General features: G+C 43.1%; 1 protein-coding gene across 1 annotated transcript; it reads left to right on the top strand.

The window, feature by feature from the left end:
- The first annotated feature begins 1834 nt into the window (after positions 1-1834).
- Positions 1835-18918, top strand: LOC131288575 (FHIP family protein AGAP011705). The gene is made up of 11 exons (XM_058317718.1): positions 1835-1922; positions 2940-3464; positions 9973-10175; positions 10266-10553; positions 10669-11065; positions 13327-13527; positions 13612-14626; positions 14697-14875; positions 15048-15369; positions 16517-16555; positions 17471-18918. Exons 2-11 carry the CDS (start codon positions 3255-3257, stop codon positions 18019-18021), a joined length of 3405 nt encoding a protein of 1134 aa, XP_058173701.1. The 5' UTR covers positions 1835-1922; positions 2940-3254; the 3' UTR covers positions 18022-18918.
- Positions 18919-19296: the final 378 nt, after the last annotated feature.

The following is a 19296-nucleotide window of genomic DNA, read 5'->3' as shown; positions in this document are numbered from 1 at the left end:
GGATTCACGTACATACCGTCGCCCAACATTCTTAACTTTATTAAGAGGTACATGACCTATTAATGAAATGTCAATAAACCAAGTGCTGGTTCAATTTGTATACAACTTCTGTATTTTCTCTGATGAAAGAAAAATTCCGACGCATACAACCTTTTCGAAAAAAAACAGTAGACTCTCAAACAACAACGGTGAAGTGTGGCATGCCAACTAAGGAAAAACCAATTCCACGGCTAATGGTTTCAAAGATGTGTGGGTCTGATGAGTGGGTCGAAACTTTCCGTGTATAGTTTTCTTCTTCTTTCTCATCGTAACCTAAATGGCGCGGCCCTTTGATCATCGGGAGTCTGCCATAGTGGATTACATTTTGCACGGGTAGAATATTCGGTACACATTGGCAATGGGAATCTATGCCGTTGAAGCCCTAACTGCGGCCGGCAATGCAGCAATAGCTGCCTGATTTCGCCAAACGTAGCTGGTGGTGAAGATTTCCATAATCAATGAACATATTCCCGTGTACCGAGGCAAACGTTGTAAACCACTATGTTTTTTAAGCGAGCCGCAAGCATTCAAGCATTCGAAAAGAATGCATGCGTTGTGCTTTGCTTAGCTTTAGGCGCAAATGTGAACGAGTAGGAAGACGGTAAAAGAGTAAATGAGGCCCCGGCCGCCATGTTTTCGATCGTGGCTACACCTCTTGTGGACGTTTAAACTGAATGTATATTAACCCGCATTCAACTACCACTGCGTGTTTTGTTTAAACCGTTATGGTCTTTTAAGCGAACCGTTAGCAATCAAATATTCGAAAAGAATGCATGCGTTCGTTTTTTCGGTCGTGGTTACACCACTTGTGCGGCGATATACCTAAACCAACTATCAAAAATATTTCCTCAATTTCTTGTTCGTTACATAGTATGATGCGACCTTCTTTTTCATTGATCTTGGTTTAGCCAAACCAAACAATACATTTGTAGGGCTCTAATCCCAAGATCAATAAACATTTCGTGACTATTACCAAAGTGCACATACATGAAGGGTAGAATATTTTATGTTTAGCCTACAATTTACTATATGATGTATTTATATGATTGTTTGTAGGGTAAAAGAGTAAATGAGGCCCCGGGCTAGATTCTCCTCTTCCTACTGGTTCACATTTAGCGCCTGAAGCTATGCAAAGCGCGACACATGCATTCGTTTGGAATTTTTGAACGCTAACGGTTCGCTTAAAAGAACATAACGGTTTAAACTAATCACCCAGTGGAGGTTGAATGCGGGTTAATATACTTTTACATGTTAAGTTACTAGTAAGCAAACTATACCACACATGGTGGACAGCATGAAACAATGAGTTTAGCCGAAGGAATGATTTGGAAACAGCGGCGCGCCCGCAGCGAGCGCAGCGAGCGGACTGCGCTAGGTCTACCGAAAAAGAGAGTTTGTTATAGTTTTGAGAAATAAGGGGGGCCCGTGGGCCCCCCTCATACCGCACCCATAGGTTGATTGCGTAGCCGAAATTAACGGTACACACTACGGTTCAAATACTCGTAGGTTGAATTTAACGAATTAATGTATCACCAATTGCATACATTCAGTTTAAACGTCCACAAGAGGTGTAGCCACGATGGAAAACATGGCGGCCGGGGCCTCATTTACTCTTTTACCGTTTGTAGTATTGTTATATCTTTATTACATTATCAAGCTCGTTTTAACCTTGTTAGTACGTGCCATTTCTGCAATTCTAAACCTTTATTTCCAAACACTGTCATGTTTTTAACCGTACTGTCAATCGAAGCTGTCGAAACGTCATCTACGTTATCTGTCAAAATTCCAGACGAAAACTCAATGCTCCACCGTGGGTCGAAAGCAGCAAACGCAATATTTTCCTCGTCCAGTTCGGTCGTGATACGTGATATTCTGCTTTTGTGGTGCGTCTTACTCGCGGCCATCAATAATAAATCCGGTTTACCGATTCTGTGCAGCCCGCAAAAAGGCGATCATTCGTGGGCGATACGCAATATCATATTCGCATCGACGTTGTGCGCTGGGTGTTTTGTTGGCAATGAGTTTAACTTAGTTGCGAGGAATTAGGAGATTATCTCAATTTCAGCCTTCATCCTTAGGATCGTCAAAGATCGTCGTAACTGTTGGCGCCACCAAATTAACAATTCGTCGTGGCGAAAGGAAAAAATCCACGTCGAGGGCTGTGCCGTGATGGGAGAAAGTAAACACGGTTAGCTTCAGTGGACGGAAGAAACACGTCGTAATGGCAGTGCAGTGGGTTGTTTGGCAATCCATAGGAAACAAAAAATTCCACTGTTTCTAATCGCACCTGATCGAGGAAGTGAAACTGTAACGAGTGAATGATAGCAGTATGTTATTTTTACAATATAGAGTGAATCGCAATGTCCGTAATATAAATCCTTGTTTCAAGAAAATTCTCCGCATTGTGCGAATCAACCTGCGATGTAAATCTTATGGTGACCTGTTTACATGATAGGGCAGCATAGCAGAGAAAATAAATTGTTCATAGATCTTTGCATGTTCGTTTGTGTGTACGGTTGAGGGGGCGCAGCACCATTTGTGACCGCCAAAGTGCATGTGTGGGTTTGCTGTGTGGTTAGTTCATTTGTTTTGTCTCCCCGCGAGCATGCTGTGGGTAACGGTGCTGTTTACGCAGGGAATGTGGGATTGAAGCGATATTTTACGGTGCTGCTTAGAGTTGTGTTGTTCAGAATTAACCGTAGCTCATTTGCATTGTATTTTTATGCAGCGGAAGTGCGTTACTACGCCATTCGCTCACTATTGCATCGCCCTGAGGAATAGTGAAGTTGTTTTGTTTTTGTTTTGGTGCATCCTTCAATTCCTCGTAAACCTACAGGAAACATCGTCGTAAAGATCGAAGCAACCACGCAGTGTTATCTTAACCAATTTGCTAATTTCAGGGTGCAAGTGACTGCTACTACACAACAATGACGTAGAGCAAAAGTGTTGTGCTTTCTTCCGATGGCTCCTGTTGCCGATAGTGTTTGGCCACGTACGTGCTTTCCCGCGAGCTTGACACGGTAGCATACCGGATCGTTGCCTGGGCCAACTTTAGACGGCGCCTAATCCGTCTTGCCATTGACTCGATCAATTTCAAACGGTACCCACGAGCGAAAGGCAACCTAGCCGTGGTCGAAGACGGCCGGTTAGGTTTTGTGTAGCGGAACGTTGGATTAACAGAAGAGGAAGAAGAAGAAGGAAAAGACGGACTTACCATGAGCTGGCTACGGTCGAGCCCGCTGCGACAAAGCTTCACCAAATCCGGCCACTCCGGAAATGCCAGCTCCCGTTCCGGTGCCGGTGGCAGCGGCGGCGGGATGGCGGGGATCCGGCCGTTCGACGCAACGGACTGTGACCCGAAAGCATGCTACGACAGTTTCTGCATCCACTGGCAGCAGGCGTACGAAATAATCTTACGATCAGAGGTAATAAATTAGAATCTAGAATTTATTTAGTATACCAAACTGTAATCTAAAATAATTGGTGAAATCTGTGCTGACTAGATTGTCAACGCGCCTTTTGAGCTTTGGAACGATAGGTTTTAATTAATTTTGCTATGGAACCCAGCAAATGAGATTATGATTTATCTAATCAAATTCCACCAGTGTAAAAGATGTTTATCTTTTTTGTCTCATGTCAATCAAAACATTGTTTAGAAATATTACCACATGTGAGACCAATCATCTGCCCATACTGTTGCTAATGCTTCTACAATTTCTCAACACCATATCAAACAGCATTCACAAAATATCATCTTCATCGTTAACGATCTTTCCACTGAAACGAGTCGCCGTGTTCGCCGTGGTTGCGGTTGGTTGATCCTAGCCTCCCGACGCCAAGACCGGCAATTACTTTCATCGATCCAGTGTGTGCTGCCAAAGGACGGCGGGATGATGAGTACGGCGGAATCGCGACTTGTGTTGCCATAACGCTGGACTTCCTCTTCCTTTCGATTGCGATGCTTCGATACTTGTTTGCGACGCATTTTTATACAACAATCTTCTTTTTCGAAAAAAAAATAACACGCTCCCCGGCAATAGCAAAACACGCCGTCCGGAACGTGGGTTTCGCTGTGACAAGCTTATCATCGTCAAGACGTTGCGTAAACAGTGCCGGTTCCGAACCGGATTAGCCCTACCGGACCGGGCACGGTGCTGGTTACGGAAGGAGGTTTATTTTTTCTTCATGCGATCAGTTCCGACTTCCGCAAAATACCGCATGAACATTGTGTGTTGAGCAAAGTGTAGAAATTTTGTTTTACTAAGCAAAGTATGTGTAATCTTTTTAAAACACAAATGCAAACAAGTATTTAAAAAACATGCAACGTGCAATGAGACTAGGTAGTTTAACTAAATTCGACAACTTTATTCAATTGCTTATCAACGGATACATAAGATAAGATATTAAACCTCTACACTGATCAATCTTTTTGCATTCGATCACATACTTGACTTTCTCGCGTTGCATTTTTCTAATGGCGCTATTTAATACGTCATTAATTTTTCAAAATGAAAGAACTTTCATCCCATAATCGTCCTATTCGTTTAAATGTGATGGCTGATGAGAGGTGTCCGAAACCATCGACGGCTTATTTCACCAACCAGCAGCCCGAAGCCAATCCGATCTGATGTTGGTCGTCCCTTTTTTTCCCGCGAGAAATATCGTTTTATTTACCCATGCGGTCCTAGACATGCCACCATTCCGATTCCGTTGGGTTGGTTGGAGCTGGGTTGTTTGCTTTCCAATTGTGGCGACGAAAAAATGGAGCCCCAATCGCCGGGCGAAACTCTCATGGAACGTGCGGACGGTGGGACCCTGTGGAGCACCGAGGGTTTGGTGCCGTGGCGGGCCCACGCGTCGCGAAATTTCTTTGGCGAACGCCACACGCAAGATCGACTCATTTCTTTCTTCGCTCGCCGATCGCCTTCAGCGGTGCAGAACGGTGGGTTTAGCGAGAAGGGAAAACGACAAACACTGGCAAATCGAAATGATGGCATGTCTTTCGTTTCCGTTTCTTTTTTTCAATCCCATCGCCTTTTAGATGTTTTTGTGCACTATGTAACGTAAACTTCATCCAACAGACATTTTAAAGTAGTTCAGAGCTTCTGAAAAGTGGACCACAGTTTAGTTGTCTAATGCTATTACTCCAATGCTATTACTCCATATGAGGGTGACATAACAATGTTATACTGATTTTAACGCTGAATTAAAACTAATATACACTGATTTTTCATCGCATGATGGTTGATTAAAGTGTGACTTTTTGACAATGAAAAAAAGGTTCATTTAGTGCTACATAAATTGTTTTCCATACGGTAACATTCGCTAACGCACTGTAAAAGCATTTGCCCTGTACTGCACTCGCGAATTTTTGTGACTGTACTTTTTTTTCTGTCGTACGACTGCCTTCTATTGTTTTTATCCACGGTCGCATCCACCTTGGAAAGGAAGAAAAAATTGCACCGAAAATCATATGAAGCTCATGGGTCGTGTATTTTGTGGACGGGGGAAGGGAGATCCAAATTACTGGTTACAGAGTACAAGAAAAATCTAATATAGCTCCAAAAAAAGAGTCAAATGGCACGGCCACATCTACCGCCACAATTCAAAAAGCTTTAAAAAAAACAGAAGATCGCTCTAGAAAAGTGCCGAAAACGTTGCATCAACGTTCCGTCAAACAAATTGCATCTTTGTGAAATCGCACACCACCCCCACCCAATGGGAGGTAGGTTGTATGAGAACGAGGAGGGAAAAAAACCCCGCACATAGCATGTGTATCCACATTCATCGACTGAAAGGAGGAAATGGCTTGGTGGTGTTTTGTTTTTCCAATTTTTTTTTTTATTTCGGTTTGTACCAAAATAATGAACTTTATAACGAACTTGCTATGGGAAATCCAAAAGGCGGCAGAAATAAACACGCGCAGCGAGTGACACAATTCCACTCCCATTGTGCCAAAATTGTGCTAATGAATTATTGATGCAGCCAGAGGTGAGCAACCTGGTATGGGAGAAAAACAAACCCATCATTTACGCATAGCATAACATTCAAAAGGGAAAAAAATACAATATTTTGAATGGGAGGAAAAGAAAAATGTTGACATAACATTTAAAAAACAGTATTTTAAAATTAATTATAGCATTTTGATTCTAAAAAGTATTTGTTGCTTGGGCCAACACACAGTTTTCGTGCAGGTGTTTCGTGGAAAAAATAGTCCCTCAACTCCTAAGGGAAATTGCGAGTCGCTTGACAATTTAATGCCGCAAACGGGGTTTACGGTTTCTTCTACCCGGCTTATTGAAAAAATAAATTATCAACATACTCCCAGCGATCCCGCCCAGTATCGCTTTCATTCTGCATTAATTTTCAATGAAAATGTTTTTCAACCATTTTAATCACTTTGGGAACGTCGGTTTAAACGGCGACCGACATTTGTCCTCATGCCCAACCCTCAGCTGCGGGGTTTTCCCCCATTCCATTCAATTCAGTTCGTTCGAGTTTAATTTGGTTTACTTCATGCCATGGTACAGTTGATAACGTATGTCCATGTTGATAGAACATGGTGTTGCGAAAATTCTTTTTTTTTTAAACCACAGACCATATTTAAAGTGGCATTTTAATTAATCTTTGACCTCAAGAGCTAATTGACAACGTTATGGACATTAAAATGGATGTGAAGCACTTAACGATGTAATTAAATGTCAATTATTAGTGAGTAGGCAAGTAGTACAAAACTCGGAATTTTCTATAATCTTGTAATGCTTGCTCTGTTTATGATAAAAAAATTTACTCAACAACTGTGACCAACTGGACAAAATCTTTCATATGAAAGCTTTTTTTTTTTTAAATCGTCACATTATCAAGTTTTAAATCAAGAAATTTAAAAAAAGATTATTTTCTAATCTTATTTATTAGCCCAGAAATGTTCCAAAGTTTGTTGTATTAAATTGTAAAAAAACTTTGGTTGAGCTGTTTGGAAAAATCTCTATCATTAGGCACTGAACATATTGGTCAAGAAAAGATGTTGAAAGTTACCGGAACTGCTTGTAGACGATCTGGGTTGAAATTAATTTTAGTGGATATACGATTAAGTTTAATTAATTTTTTTAGGGGTATAATCTTTGTCATTGAACACCTTTTAAAAACTGAAATCCATCATCTCATAGGGCGATTGTATGATTTGGGTTTGAAGATATCAATCTTTACTTCTTACAGGAATTATTGCCCGTTTTTCCGAACAATTCTTTCGAGTGCCAAACTGTTTAAACTCTACCGGTTACATTCGAACATTTTAGGTTACAAAACTCTCACGTACACCCCTTAGCGCGCCAGTGGAATTAATCCATTTCGTCCATCAACCCATTCGTCTTCCATCGGTCCCAAGGCGATGCGATGTGTGCCACTCCCCGTGCCACCGAAAATTGTCCCGCGTGAAAGCCCACTGAGCTCGATTTCAACATAATGAAATCATGATGCTCAAGGGAGAGGGAGGGAGGGGAGGGGGAAAGGGGTTGTCTGTGAACGTGAATGCCTCGATAGCCGTTCTCGTTCACGTGTGGATGCTGCGCTCGGCCGAAAAGACCAAACGCCAACGGACAGGCCAGAAGGCGAATCACAAGACGAAAGACGCGTAATCCTATGTAATTCTCATGGAAAACTCGCACCCGTGACTTTCCAGACACCCATCAGCGCACCATAATTGCTACCATTGTGCGGTTCACACGTGCTGTGGTGGTGTCCCCCCTTTTCCGGGGTGGAAAAGATGTTTTATCGGTGGCTTGGTTCACAAGGGAGTTTTTTATTTAAGAAAAACGGGGGGAAAATTGGCCTCCACCGAATAACTGTATCCCCGATCGTACCGTGTAATTGATCGACAGGCGTCAGAAGCCTCTAAATGTCTTCTGAAGTATCTTTCGGTAGCAAAGGCAAATGTGTTGGTAGCTGATATGAGCGAAAACCAATCGATGATTCATTCGTGATGCTTCTGGAAACGGTTATGCTTTCTTTACTGCCATTAACAACATCCTACAACTTGCGCCTCTTCCGTGGACATTGAGGCAACAAAAAACGAGGTTTCGAAGTCGAAAGCCTCACAATTCATAGGAAACCGGGTGCGCTAGAAAAAAAAATGACTTACACGTGCAAAACAACCATGTGGAACATGTGCGCGGACCAACGCGAGGATTCCCAATGCAGCAGCAGGTTGCTGCTATCGATGCACCAGGACGCTTGTAGACACCATCGGCATACAATAGCGAGTAGGAAATATGTTCATTTTTTTTGGTTTGCTTTCGCATATCTTCACACCCTCGAACCACTGCAGATTCGCTGCACAACTGCAGTCCGTCAAGGTCTACATACAGCGAAATGGCGTCGCATAATTAAAGGGCAAAGCAAACACGACATGGTCGGTGATCGGAGGGGGCACGAGGAGGGGAGTCGACGCGCGAAAACAAACACAAAAAAAATGTAGGACCATGCAATTATGCATTTTCACGCGCCTTACACCCACCTACCCCCACCTATCCATCCGGTTCCCCGTAACCGCGAAGATGTTTGCTTTCTACTCATTTACAAATTAAATAAATATCATTTTTCCACGGTAGCAGTTTCAATTTAGTATACCATTTGCCTTTGCATACTTATCTGGGTTAGGATGGAATTATCATTTCCAACCATTATGCTCTGTTAATTCGCGAACCAAAAAGGGAAATGAGTATGTGAGTGCCCAGGGTAGCTTCTTCGGTGCAACTGAAAATCGTTTGACTTCTTTTTTATTCATTCCAATCATCATGCGCTTTGTGAGAAAACTCCCAATGGTAGTTGAAAAATGAAGGGTGATATTTTTATGAAACTAAAGGAGATTTTATAAGGATAAAATGAACAAATACATTCTGTTCAGTTGCTATCAATCCACCTTGATTGTCGTGATTTTTAATGAAAATATTGGAAAATTGACTCGTTCTCGGTAATCGTTTGGTAAAAAAACTGCAAATTTGCTTAAACAAATACGGTTATTGTTGAATTATTATAAAACGTTGAATGTTTATTCAATGATAATCCAATTGCTATAAGACCAGTAGTGAATTTTAATATAATAAAACACCTACTGGTGGTAAAATCGTGATTTTGCAGAAAGGAAAATAATAAATGGAGCTGGTAAAAGCAAATGTGTCATTTTGAACGAGAAATGTCGGAATGCGAGAGAAAATCTGTCCTTCTTGTCGATAGATTCAAGTCTTTCCTTATTACTGAAAAGGACCGATAAAAACTGTAAAATTATTTTATAAACTACATTTTTCTATTTGAAACTACTTTAAGGTCATTAAAGATGCCTAGACTTCCTTTAAACCTTTAAAAACAATACAAGACAATATATTAGACGTTTTTGAGCAATGAGTTTGTGTAAAAAATTAGTAAAAAAAGATCGACGAGTCGATACTGACACAGAAACGAATTGCAATATACCTAACTTTGTTAAAAACAATATGATCAGATCATAAAATAATTCAGATAATTTAACTGATTGAAAAAAATGTTTGCATTTATGAAACTCATAACACAATTGTATCAACACATTAGTTTTGGATAATGCCTTTTAAACCCGACTGTATTTAAGTGGTCTTATAGCAACTGGACAATTGTTGAATGGATTTTCAACGTTTTATCATATTATTTTATGTAAGCTATATTGTACAATTAATTTCCGTATTAAAGCATATTCGGAGCAAGCTAATTTATTAATATATTTAGTGAATATTGTGAAAATCGAGATAGTCTTGTAGCAACTGGACAGAGTGTATGATTGTCATTCAATTAGGAAGAAAGTAGACAATGAAAATATATTACAGGTTATACTTCTTATATAAATGAAAACAACAGTTCTGTGAGCAACATAATGGAAAACCCTTACTATTTTTCTCCTTCTTGCAGAACTATCGAAGTCAATCGCACGACGACGTGCTCGGCGTGGTGACTCATCTGGATCATATGGTGACGCTTCTGCTGATGGAGCTGCATCACTGCAACAAGCTCAGCCTGCCCGGCCAGACGGCACCCCCCGCGCCGTGTCTGGAGCACCTCCTTAGCGAGAACCTGCTCGACAAGCTGTACGAGTGGGGCATTAAAACTGGAAGGTGCGCGCGCACTCATCCTTGAGTTAAAGGTGTCATATGCGATTCCAATTTCTAATCGATTCCCTCTCTCTCTCTCACCTTCACCCGCAGATATGCCAATGCCGTCCGGTTGGAGCAGCTGAAGCTTTACGAGCAACTGGTCAGCCACTCGCGTCACCAGCTGCTGGTGCACGAACCGTTCCTCAGGCCGCTGCTGAAGCTGCTGGCCTCGAGCCAGAACGAAATCTATCCGCCCGACGTGGAGAAGCGGCTCGTGATCCTGCTCAACCAACTGTGCGTGGTGCTGATGCAGAACGTGCACCTTCTCGACCTGTTCTTCTTCTCCACCACGCAAACGCAAACCCACAGCCAGCAGACCAGCAACGGCGGCCACACGAAGTGAGTTTCCATAGTTCGGTGATTGTTGTTGCGTCACTGCATTGCATTCTTCCTTACATTCGCTAAGCTGTGATCCGTTCCGTTTGATTTCGCACAACCTCCCTCCTACCCTCAGTTTCATCATCTTCTCGCTGCTGATTCCGTACGTGCACCGGGAGGGGTCACTGGGTCATCAGGCGCGCGACGCACTGCTCCTCTGCATGGCGCTCTCGCAAAAGAACTCGAACGTCGGCACGTACATCGCGACCTACTCGTCGATCTGTCCGGTCCTGGTAACCGGGCTCGGTGGGCTCTACTCGCGGTTGCCGAACCAGATTGAAATCAAAACCGTCGACTGGTATCGCATCACGACCGACGACGTGACCGAGCTGCCCGAGCTAACGCTGTTCATGAACTCGCTGGAGTTCTGCAATGCCGTCGTCCAGGTCGCCCACTCGATGATACGCCAGCAGCTGCTCGACTTCCTCTACCAAGGCTTTCTGGTGCCGGTGCTCGGTCCGGCCATACTGCAGGTAGGTGGTGTGCCTCTGTCCACCCGCACAAAGGCCTTGTTTTGCTTTTTGGGTACTGCACCTTTCCCGACGTTTGCGTCTTTTTGCTCGTCAGACATCCTTCATCTTTCCCCTCCCCCCACGCCATTATCTCGCCTCGTAACAACCGCATCTTCACGGCAGGCACGAGCCAATCTCGCACTTCCAATCGGACACCGTTCGCCTTCGTTCCGCTGTAACATAATGCTTCCTCATGCACATTCAGCGGTCGATTTACCGACCGTTGGGTCCATCAAATCACCGCTCACCACCGGGAGAAATGGGGAGAGGGTGGGAAAGCACAATTATTTGCCATTAGTGTTTGCATTCGGTTATCGGTACACTTTCCTTTCCGCCGCCAACGTGGTGTTCGGAAAGGCCTCGCTCTATCTCATGCCTACCGTTACCTTTACCCTCCATTACCGGGCCAAATGTGGGTTGTTTGTGTTGTGTTGTGGATGAGGTCCGGTCCGTTCCGTCCCGCTGTTCTTACGGCTCGACCCACAGCCCGTAATCTCTTCGGCAATTCTAATCTGTAAATAGCAGAAACAATGGTTTGGTGGAATGTAACTTTAATCGGTTAGTGGTGCACTTATGTTTGCTGTACCCGGCGAAAGCGCGGTTTGTTGGATTATGGTGGGAAGGTCGCACTGCACAAATCATGCCCACACAGCATCACACAGAAACTAGTTTGTTTACTCTTAGTCGCATTGGAATGCGACCAATTATCAACGATTTTATTTATTTTCTGATTAAACAAATGATTATAGTATCTTCAGTTCAAACAAGAATAAATAGAGCAAATGAGAGGTAGAGATCGAATAAACAATCGTTATGCAAAAGCTCAGCAATCCTACGTTGCTATGGTAATTTGAGTGTTGGGGTATTTGACAGTTAGCGTTGAATGAAAGTAGATGGTTGCTTAAACCGACTTCCGAATCACCAAAGGAAAGCAAATGAGAATTAAATTAACTCAAAGATCTAATATTGAGGCTATAAAGTAAAACTTAATTTTGCCGGGTTCTTGAAAACACATCAATCCTATTCATAAAAGCACACACGGTTATACGGTTTTCGTAAAAGGAAATCAAATGGACAACTCAACCATTACTGACTCACAATCACACCACAATTCCCTTTTCGTTATGGTTTGTTGTTTTTCGTTGTGTTTGTTTAAGTGGCTGGTGTTCCATCCCATGTTTACTTCAAACTGTTCTTTTACTTCCACCGGTTCGGAAGTGCCATATGATCGAGTTTGTTTTTCTCGTACCCGTAGTGTTCTACTAAGCTACATCTCCGTTCACTAGTCAACAGTTTTTTTTTCTAGTTTTGTTACATTAGCTCCCATTTGTTACCTTATCTTGGTTTATTTTTTCATGTCCTTTTTCTTCTTTTTTTTTGTCTGTTTGTCTGTCTCTGTTTGATTTGTGTGTTTGGTATTTTTACCCGATCTTACGATCGTTACGAGGCATTGCCGCGCTGCCGTTCCGGAACTAATGGTACTATTTTATTATTTTTTTTCTTTTCTCTTTCTCTTCCCCCACATCATTTGCCCATTTCCTTTCGGCTTTAATTGCCCTTTTTATCGTTTACACTATACCAAAAATTTCAACATTGTACTACAATTTTCGAATAATCTCGTCATTGCACACCTTCTTGTCTTCTTTCTTCGATGGTGCATCCCGGCCTGTTTGGTGATCTAATATTACCCGTCGATCGTTTTCCCAATGGCCGATGATCGGTATCATTTTATCAATTGTTTTTCCCCTTTTTTCTTGTGCTTCCATTTTTTCCCCCCATTTCTCCGTCCAATATCTTTTTGCCAACCTAACTGCCCTTGCTCTCGTTGCCTTCCTCGACGACGAACCGTCCGTGTGTGCGTGTGTGCGTGCTTGTGTTATACAACTATGGCCTTTTGATGATGAATGCTGTGAATTTTTGCTATCGTTTTCCGCTTGTTGATATTGTTTTTCTCCCCCGTTTTCCGGATGGCGGAATTTTGGAAATACGTAACATACTCCATCTATTTATAATGGGGGTTGCGTTGTGGACTGCAATGAAAAAAAAAAAAATAAACGTATCTCAATTTCAACCCGACACCTGCTAACCAATAATGATTCATTAAAAACCCACCGCGACAACTCCTCACACAACACAAACAATAAATCCAAATGCTACCCTAATGCACACCACTTGAAAAACGAATCCCCCTGACTATCCCAACTCCTCACTCTCGAAAGCAGACATTTAAAGGGCAAGGTCAATTCCAGACGAACGTCGAGTCGCAGGTGTCGGCGATGGCGTACTTCGATCTGATCGTACGGTCCATCACCGAGCCGGGGCTGATACAGCTCGTCGTTCGCTTCCTGCTCGACGAGGAAAAGTTTGACGGCCAGCGGATACTGGATGTACTCGTGGAGCGCTTGAACAGCAACGATTCAAGGGTAAGGCTTACATTTGCTTTCCGCTGAAGCAAATAACTTGAAAAAAAGGAATCTAATATGTTTTTTTCTCATTCCGCTTTGCAGCTGTGCATGGTCACCCTGTCGCTGTTCGATAGTCTCCTAAGCCTCAACTGTGAGGACATCATGCTGGAGCTGATGCTGAAGTATTTGCTGCACTGCAAGCACGTCCCGATATCGCACCGGTACAAGATCAACCGGGTCGATCCGTACACGCAGGCGGTCGAGTACTTCCTCAACATTACACCGGACATCATGCGGAAGGTGAACAGCGTGCTGAGTATTAACAATAATAACAACACCAATGGCCTCGGGGCAAGCCAAAGCAGCGGTGCCAGTCAACGTGTTATCACCACCAACACCACCACCCCTGCCCCAACGAGTGCCAACGGGTTAAACGGTGGTGCTGGGGTCAACATGAACGTTAGCAAAACGATCGGTGCCAACTGGAACCACTACGGGTTGAACACGACGACCGGCGAAACGCTGCTGGCCAACTACCAAGCGTACCTGCTCGATGCACGCACGCGCATCGCCCAATGCAAACATGCCTGTGATCAGTGGAACAACGTGTACCGTTACCAAAAACTAAGCAAAGCGAACTTTGTCTCTTCCTCCGGTTCCGGTCCCGCGGGGTCCCCGAACGGTGGTAGCGTTGGCAACAGCCTCGAGAACGCCGAAGATGTCCGCACACTGAAGGTGCAGATGATAAAATCTTTTTTGAGCGAATTTTCGTCCGATTCCGGAACCTTCGGCTCGATCGTGGGCGACCAGCCGGTTGGCGTTGGCACGGGTACCACTTCCAATGCGAGCATGTTTGGTGGGGCCGGCTTAGTGGCGGCCACCGCAAGCGGTGGTAAGCAACTGGACAGTCTCCAATCGATCGGTGACAGCAGTGGGTACGAAAGTTTGAACGTATTCTCTCAGTCTACGAGTGAGCAGTTACCGGCAGCGCTGGTCCTACCTCCGGAACCGAAGCATCAGCGGGTCGACACGTGGAAGATATCGAACGTGCGCGAAGAACCCATCGGTGATCTCGATCTATCTGAGGATCTCTTCGCACAGGGGACGGTCAGTTTAGGTACGTCGTAGAAACGGTTCTTCTTTTTATTTCGCAAATATTAATTCGTGCTGGTTTTCTCTCTCAACAGGTCCCTTCCTTACCGCCATCTGGGGAAAGCTGCAAACCTTCACGAGTAACTGCATGTACGTGAACCTCCATCTGACGGGGTTGATAAGTCACCTGACACTGTTTCCGCTACCACTGCTGCACTCGATTCTACTGCGGCCCGATATACCGACGACCTCCGATACGCCTTCCTTTCACCAGGTATGCCTAAATTGCTTCACAAAATTACGTGCCATGTATTAAAACATGTATAGTCCAGTACTACAAAGATGGTTGAATGTTACCAAGCGATAAAAGTTCAAAAATTTGCATTACTATCGAAGGTTCAAATGAGTTTGAAAAATTAATTGTCCTCTCTTTCTCTCGTCACAAGGTGCTGAAAATATTGAAGCAACAAATCGATGCCGAACTACCGGACACGGACGAATCGCTCGAGATTGCCGACGTGGCGCGAACCTTTCTGGTCGATCGTGAGTTCCGGCTAGTGAACATGCGCAAGAACGCAATCGAGTCGGCCGCCAGCGGCGGGAAGCTGCTAAACGGGGGCGGCTCGTCGATGACTTCCAGCCTCTCGCAAACCACTCCCATGCAGCTGACCCCCAGCTCGTCCTACGATCCGTTCAAGCGGCAGGACAGCAAACGTAAAAGCATAACCAACTCATTTTCGAACATTTTCCGTCGTCCCGGGTCTGTCGGTGAGTGTTTCGATATCGATTCGGTATTGTTTTTTATTTAAATTCCTCTCCAACGATGGTGTGTGGACCACAGCCTGATCGGCGATCGCCCGTCTACCGTCGATCGATCACTTAGTTTATCTTTCACCTAACCAAACCAGCCACAACATGTATCTTCCTATCCTACGAATCTTCTTGCTGCCTCTTGCTGCGGTTGCTCTCGAAACTGATGACTTATGCTTTCGTTTTCACAGCTCATTAGTTGCGGCGTAGTGTGATTCACCAACGATCTCTAGATACTCTGTCGCACCGCCGTCTTTCTTTCGTTCTCGCTTACGTCTTGCTTCTTCGTTTCCTTTAATTGCTTTTCACCTACACTGGATTATTTTATTTTTGTTTTATTTTTACTGTTATACGCTTCCGTGGGCACCTTTCGCCTTATATGATTTCATATCTCATCTATCATTTCTCATCTTTCAACTGTTACGATTTGTCTTCATTTTCTTTATTTATTAGTTTGGAATCATGCACAAAGTGCATTTAAAAAGGTTTTCGTGTTTACAAGACGTTTTATCAAAAATGTTTGTATTTGCAATTTGTTGTAACAGTTTTCGTTTATATTTTTTCATTTCTTAACTGCTTTTTTGTTCGTTTTTTTATTTTTGCAAATTTACTGCTTCAAATGGAAGAAGAGTTTTGTTAATCGCTAAAGAGACAGCTTTCTGCACCTACGCCCACCGCCTGTCACTGCCAAATGGGCGTTCATATTCATTCCATCTCCTCCTTCAACACTTCTCTCCGCTACTGTATCTAAACACCGTCGGTCTTTGCACAAACTCAACCACCACCGCGCCACTACGTAGGACTGACATGTGCCTCATCTCAAATGTGAACTGACTAACGATCGTCCGTTTCGGTATAGTGTGAACACAATCGAAACAGTTAAAGAGGGAGAGCGAGATAGAGAGAGAGAGAAAGCGAAATTTTAAAACTCCTTCACTTCATCCATGTGCTTAAAACATTTGTACATTCACAAAGCAACCCCCGTCCCCTACGCCATAACGTTCCTTTCGTTGTACTATGATAAATGCTTCCAGAAAACTAGCCAAATGACTGATATATAATAAAACCGCATCAATTTCGTCATCTCGTTTCTCTCCTCATTCAGCTTCATCGGGTTTAGCACAAATAGTTGAATTTTTTACCGGTAAATATCATGCCTTTATTTGTTGTTTCTTTGTTTTTTTGTTTTGTTATTGTTCTGCTCTACTCTACCTTTCCAATCCTCTCCGTCGTTTCCTTTAACTACCTCCGCCTGCAGCATAGTTTTATCTTAAACTGCTTATTATTTATTGTTTGTTTTTGGTCTGAAACGTTTCCAAATTTTGCATGCACAACGTTATCAAATATCCTTCTTGTTTTGCTCATGTTAACACAAATTGTTTTAATGTAAATGTAAAAAATTGTTTCCTTTTTTTATATTTTTCTACGAGCATATAGGAGTTTGAAGCTCATTGTTATTTGGTTTTTAAGAATATATGGTTTTTTAAATTAAAATATTCTATGTTAGGAGCTCTTTCATCGTCTTTATGTGAAATTTTGTCCAACCGTAGAAACATTCTTGAGCTTATTCGTAGGTAGTACCACATTCAAGTGCCTTTCTCAAGGACCTTGTTTGTTCGTGTCTCTTTTCCCCTGTCCAGAGCATGTATTAACATTTTATGAGTGTTTTGAGTTTTGATTGTTTTTGAGTTATGTAAGGTTATTGGAAATGTTTAGTCCCTTGCGGGTTGTTCTACACTCACCCTCCCATTGCTAACGATTAATGTTTTAAATGTTGTATTGTTTGGTGTGTATTACGGTATATCCGGTAGAGCATGTATAGGATTAAGGACAGGTAATTTAGAATCGAACCGTGGTTCGAGAGTGTGAACACTAATACAACCCTTTCCCGAGTCGGTTCCGAGGCCGAACGTAGATTATCCTTTGCTATGCTTAATTATTTCTTGTGTTGCCGTTTCTATTCTACTTACGTTTCCGTTGCCGGGAAGATGGGAAACAAAGCACTTGATTAATTTTACCCCATACTCTCTCTCATTCGGAATGGTGCGGGATTGATCAGGCTCGAGCAACGGTAACGGATTGAACCATTCGCCGAACGGAAGGCACCCGCAGTCACTCACAGCGGGATCATCGACGAACTTCTCCGGACACCAGCAGCAGCAACCGTTATCAACCCCAGGGGGAACTGGCACCTCCGGCACCGGAGGAGGAGGTGGATACCATCCGCCGACGAGCGGTCTGCTGGTCAGTGGAGGTGGCCGACGCGAGTCACGTGAAGCGGAAACCCAATTCATGTCGTTCGAGACACCTTCGAATGCTCCGGCTGCTGTGGCCCCGGTTCATCATTCCTCCTCCGGAATGGTTCCGGCAGCGACCGGTGGTAACAACGAGTTGCACTTGCATGGCAATAGCCTCGAGCACCATTCGAGTCTGGTCAACTACAGTGTGGGTGCTAGCGAGCGACAGCTAAATCTCGCCATCGGGGCCGTCCTGCTGGACGAATGGCTTCGCGAACTGTCCGCCATTACGCAGGAACAGTGCATCATGATGCTCTCGGAGCAGGTACAACATCAGCAGCGTATGGGCGGGGTTCAGCAACGGACCAGCTAAAATATCCCACAAACAAACAAAAGAAGTCCGGTGCAAAGCGGAACGATAACTTCCGACTAACGATCGATTAGCATAAGTAACTTTTCCCGATAAACGAAAAGCTTGTGATGTAATTAAGTAACAAAGTTTGGGAACCTGTAGCCCCCTTTTCTTTTATAGATCCGTTTTACTTTACCTCCCAGCCTGTGTGTTAGTTCAATTGTCATGCTGTGAGAACGTCTTTTGCTTGAGTTTGAGTTCTGAGGCGGGCGCGATCGTTTTCGAAACGATTTAGATAGGTGAAAGTTAAATTATATACGGATGATTCGCTTCCGTTTTGTTTTATAAATATATAAACAATAATTATGTAGCTATCTATATTTTAACGATTATCATCGTCGCTACTACAACGAAGGTAGGATGTGTAGAGTAAGTTTGCTTTTGTGCGATCCTTTCCTTTTGAAGCGTACATCCCTTTTGGTTTCCTGCTTTACTGTTTTAAACATTTAACGTAAATTTGTGCGTTTGTCCATCTTTTTAAACCCCTACTGTACGATATTCAACCGTACGCCCGCGTGTACGATCAAACCCTAAGGCCAAACGACACAAATGCGACAAGGAACCGGTTGCTTCAAGAAGCTATCGGTGCGAGCAGGTGAAAGTTACTTCTTGAGTGATGCGAATTTATATCTTTTTATCGTATGTTGACCCCCATTGAGCGTGTATAATCGATATGTAACCGCTTACTAAACTAACTAGCTAAATATCGAACAAAGAAAAGAACAAATGGAACAAATGAAGTCGACGTAATTTGAGCATGAAGATAATATATACAACTATTTAACGTACTGTAGCAATTTTCGACCCCAATGGCTTTTCGCGAGGATTGGTGAGATAAAAAATACAATGGAAAATCTAACCTAGTGTACATGAAGCGAAGATTGTGGAGTTGTTTTTTTTTATGTAAGATATATACTATTATATTGTTTGATTTATCGAAGTAAATTACCTGAAAGAAAGTTGTTAATGTTGTGAAGGGTTGTTTTTTTTCTATCTGTGCCGAAATCTTGAGTAGTTCAAAGAACATCGATCGAGTTGAAATTACATTAAATTATGTTAAGTTAATTTTAACTCGAATCGATGGATCGGATATCCGATATTACGGTTCTCAAACATGCAGTTAAGTATTTGGGAAAGAAATGTTTTATGACGTAATGCTGTAATCCCGTTAATGACCAGCAGTTGGCTTCCTTTTTAAATCAAATTTAATGAATAGCCGTGAATTACTTACCGTAT

This window comes from Anopheles ziemanni, chromosome 3, assembly GCF_943734765.1.
Source record: "Anopheles ziemanni chromosome 3, idAnoZiCoDA_A2_x.2, whole genome shotgun sequence".
Lineage (NCBI taxonomy): Eukaryota > Metazoa > Arthropoda > Insecta > Diptera > Culicidae > Anopheles > Anopheles ziemanni.
The sequence above is the reverse complement of the archived record's forward strand: the minus strand, read 5'-3'. Positions and strand labels throughout refer to the sequence as shown.

Coding starts and splice junctions, on each gene's coding strand:
- LOC131288575 (XM_058317718.1), top strand. CDS start 3,255: ATGAGCTGGCTACGGTCGAGCCCGCTGCGACAAAGCTTCACCAAATCC. Junction 14,876..15,047: donor ATACGCCTTCCTTTCACCAG/GTATGCCTAAAT, acceptor TCTCGTCACAAG/GTGCTGAAAATATTGAAGCA. Junction 15,370..16,516: donor CCGTCGTCCCGGGTCTGTCG/GTGAGTGTTTCG, acceptor CTCCTCATTCAG/CTTCATCGGGTTTAGCACAA.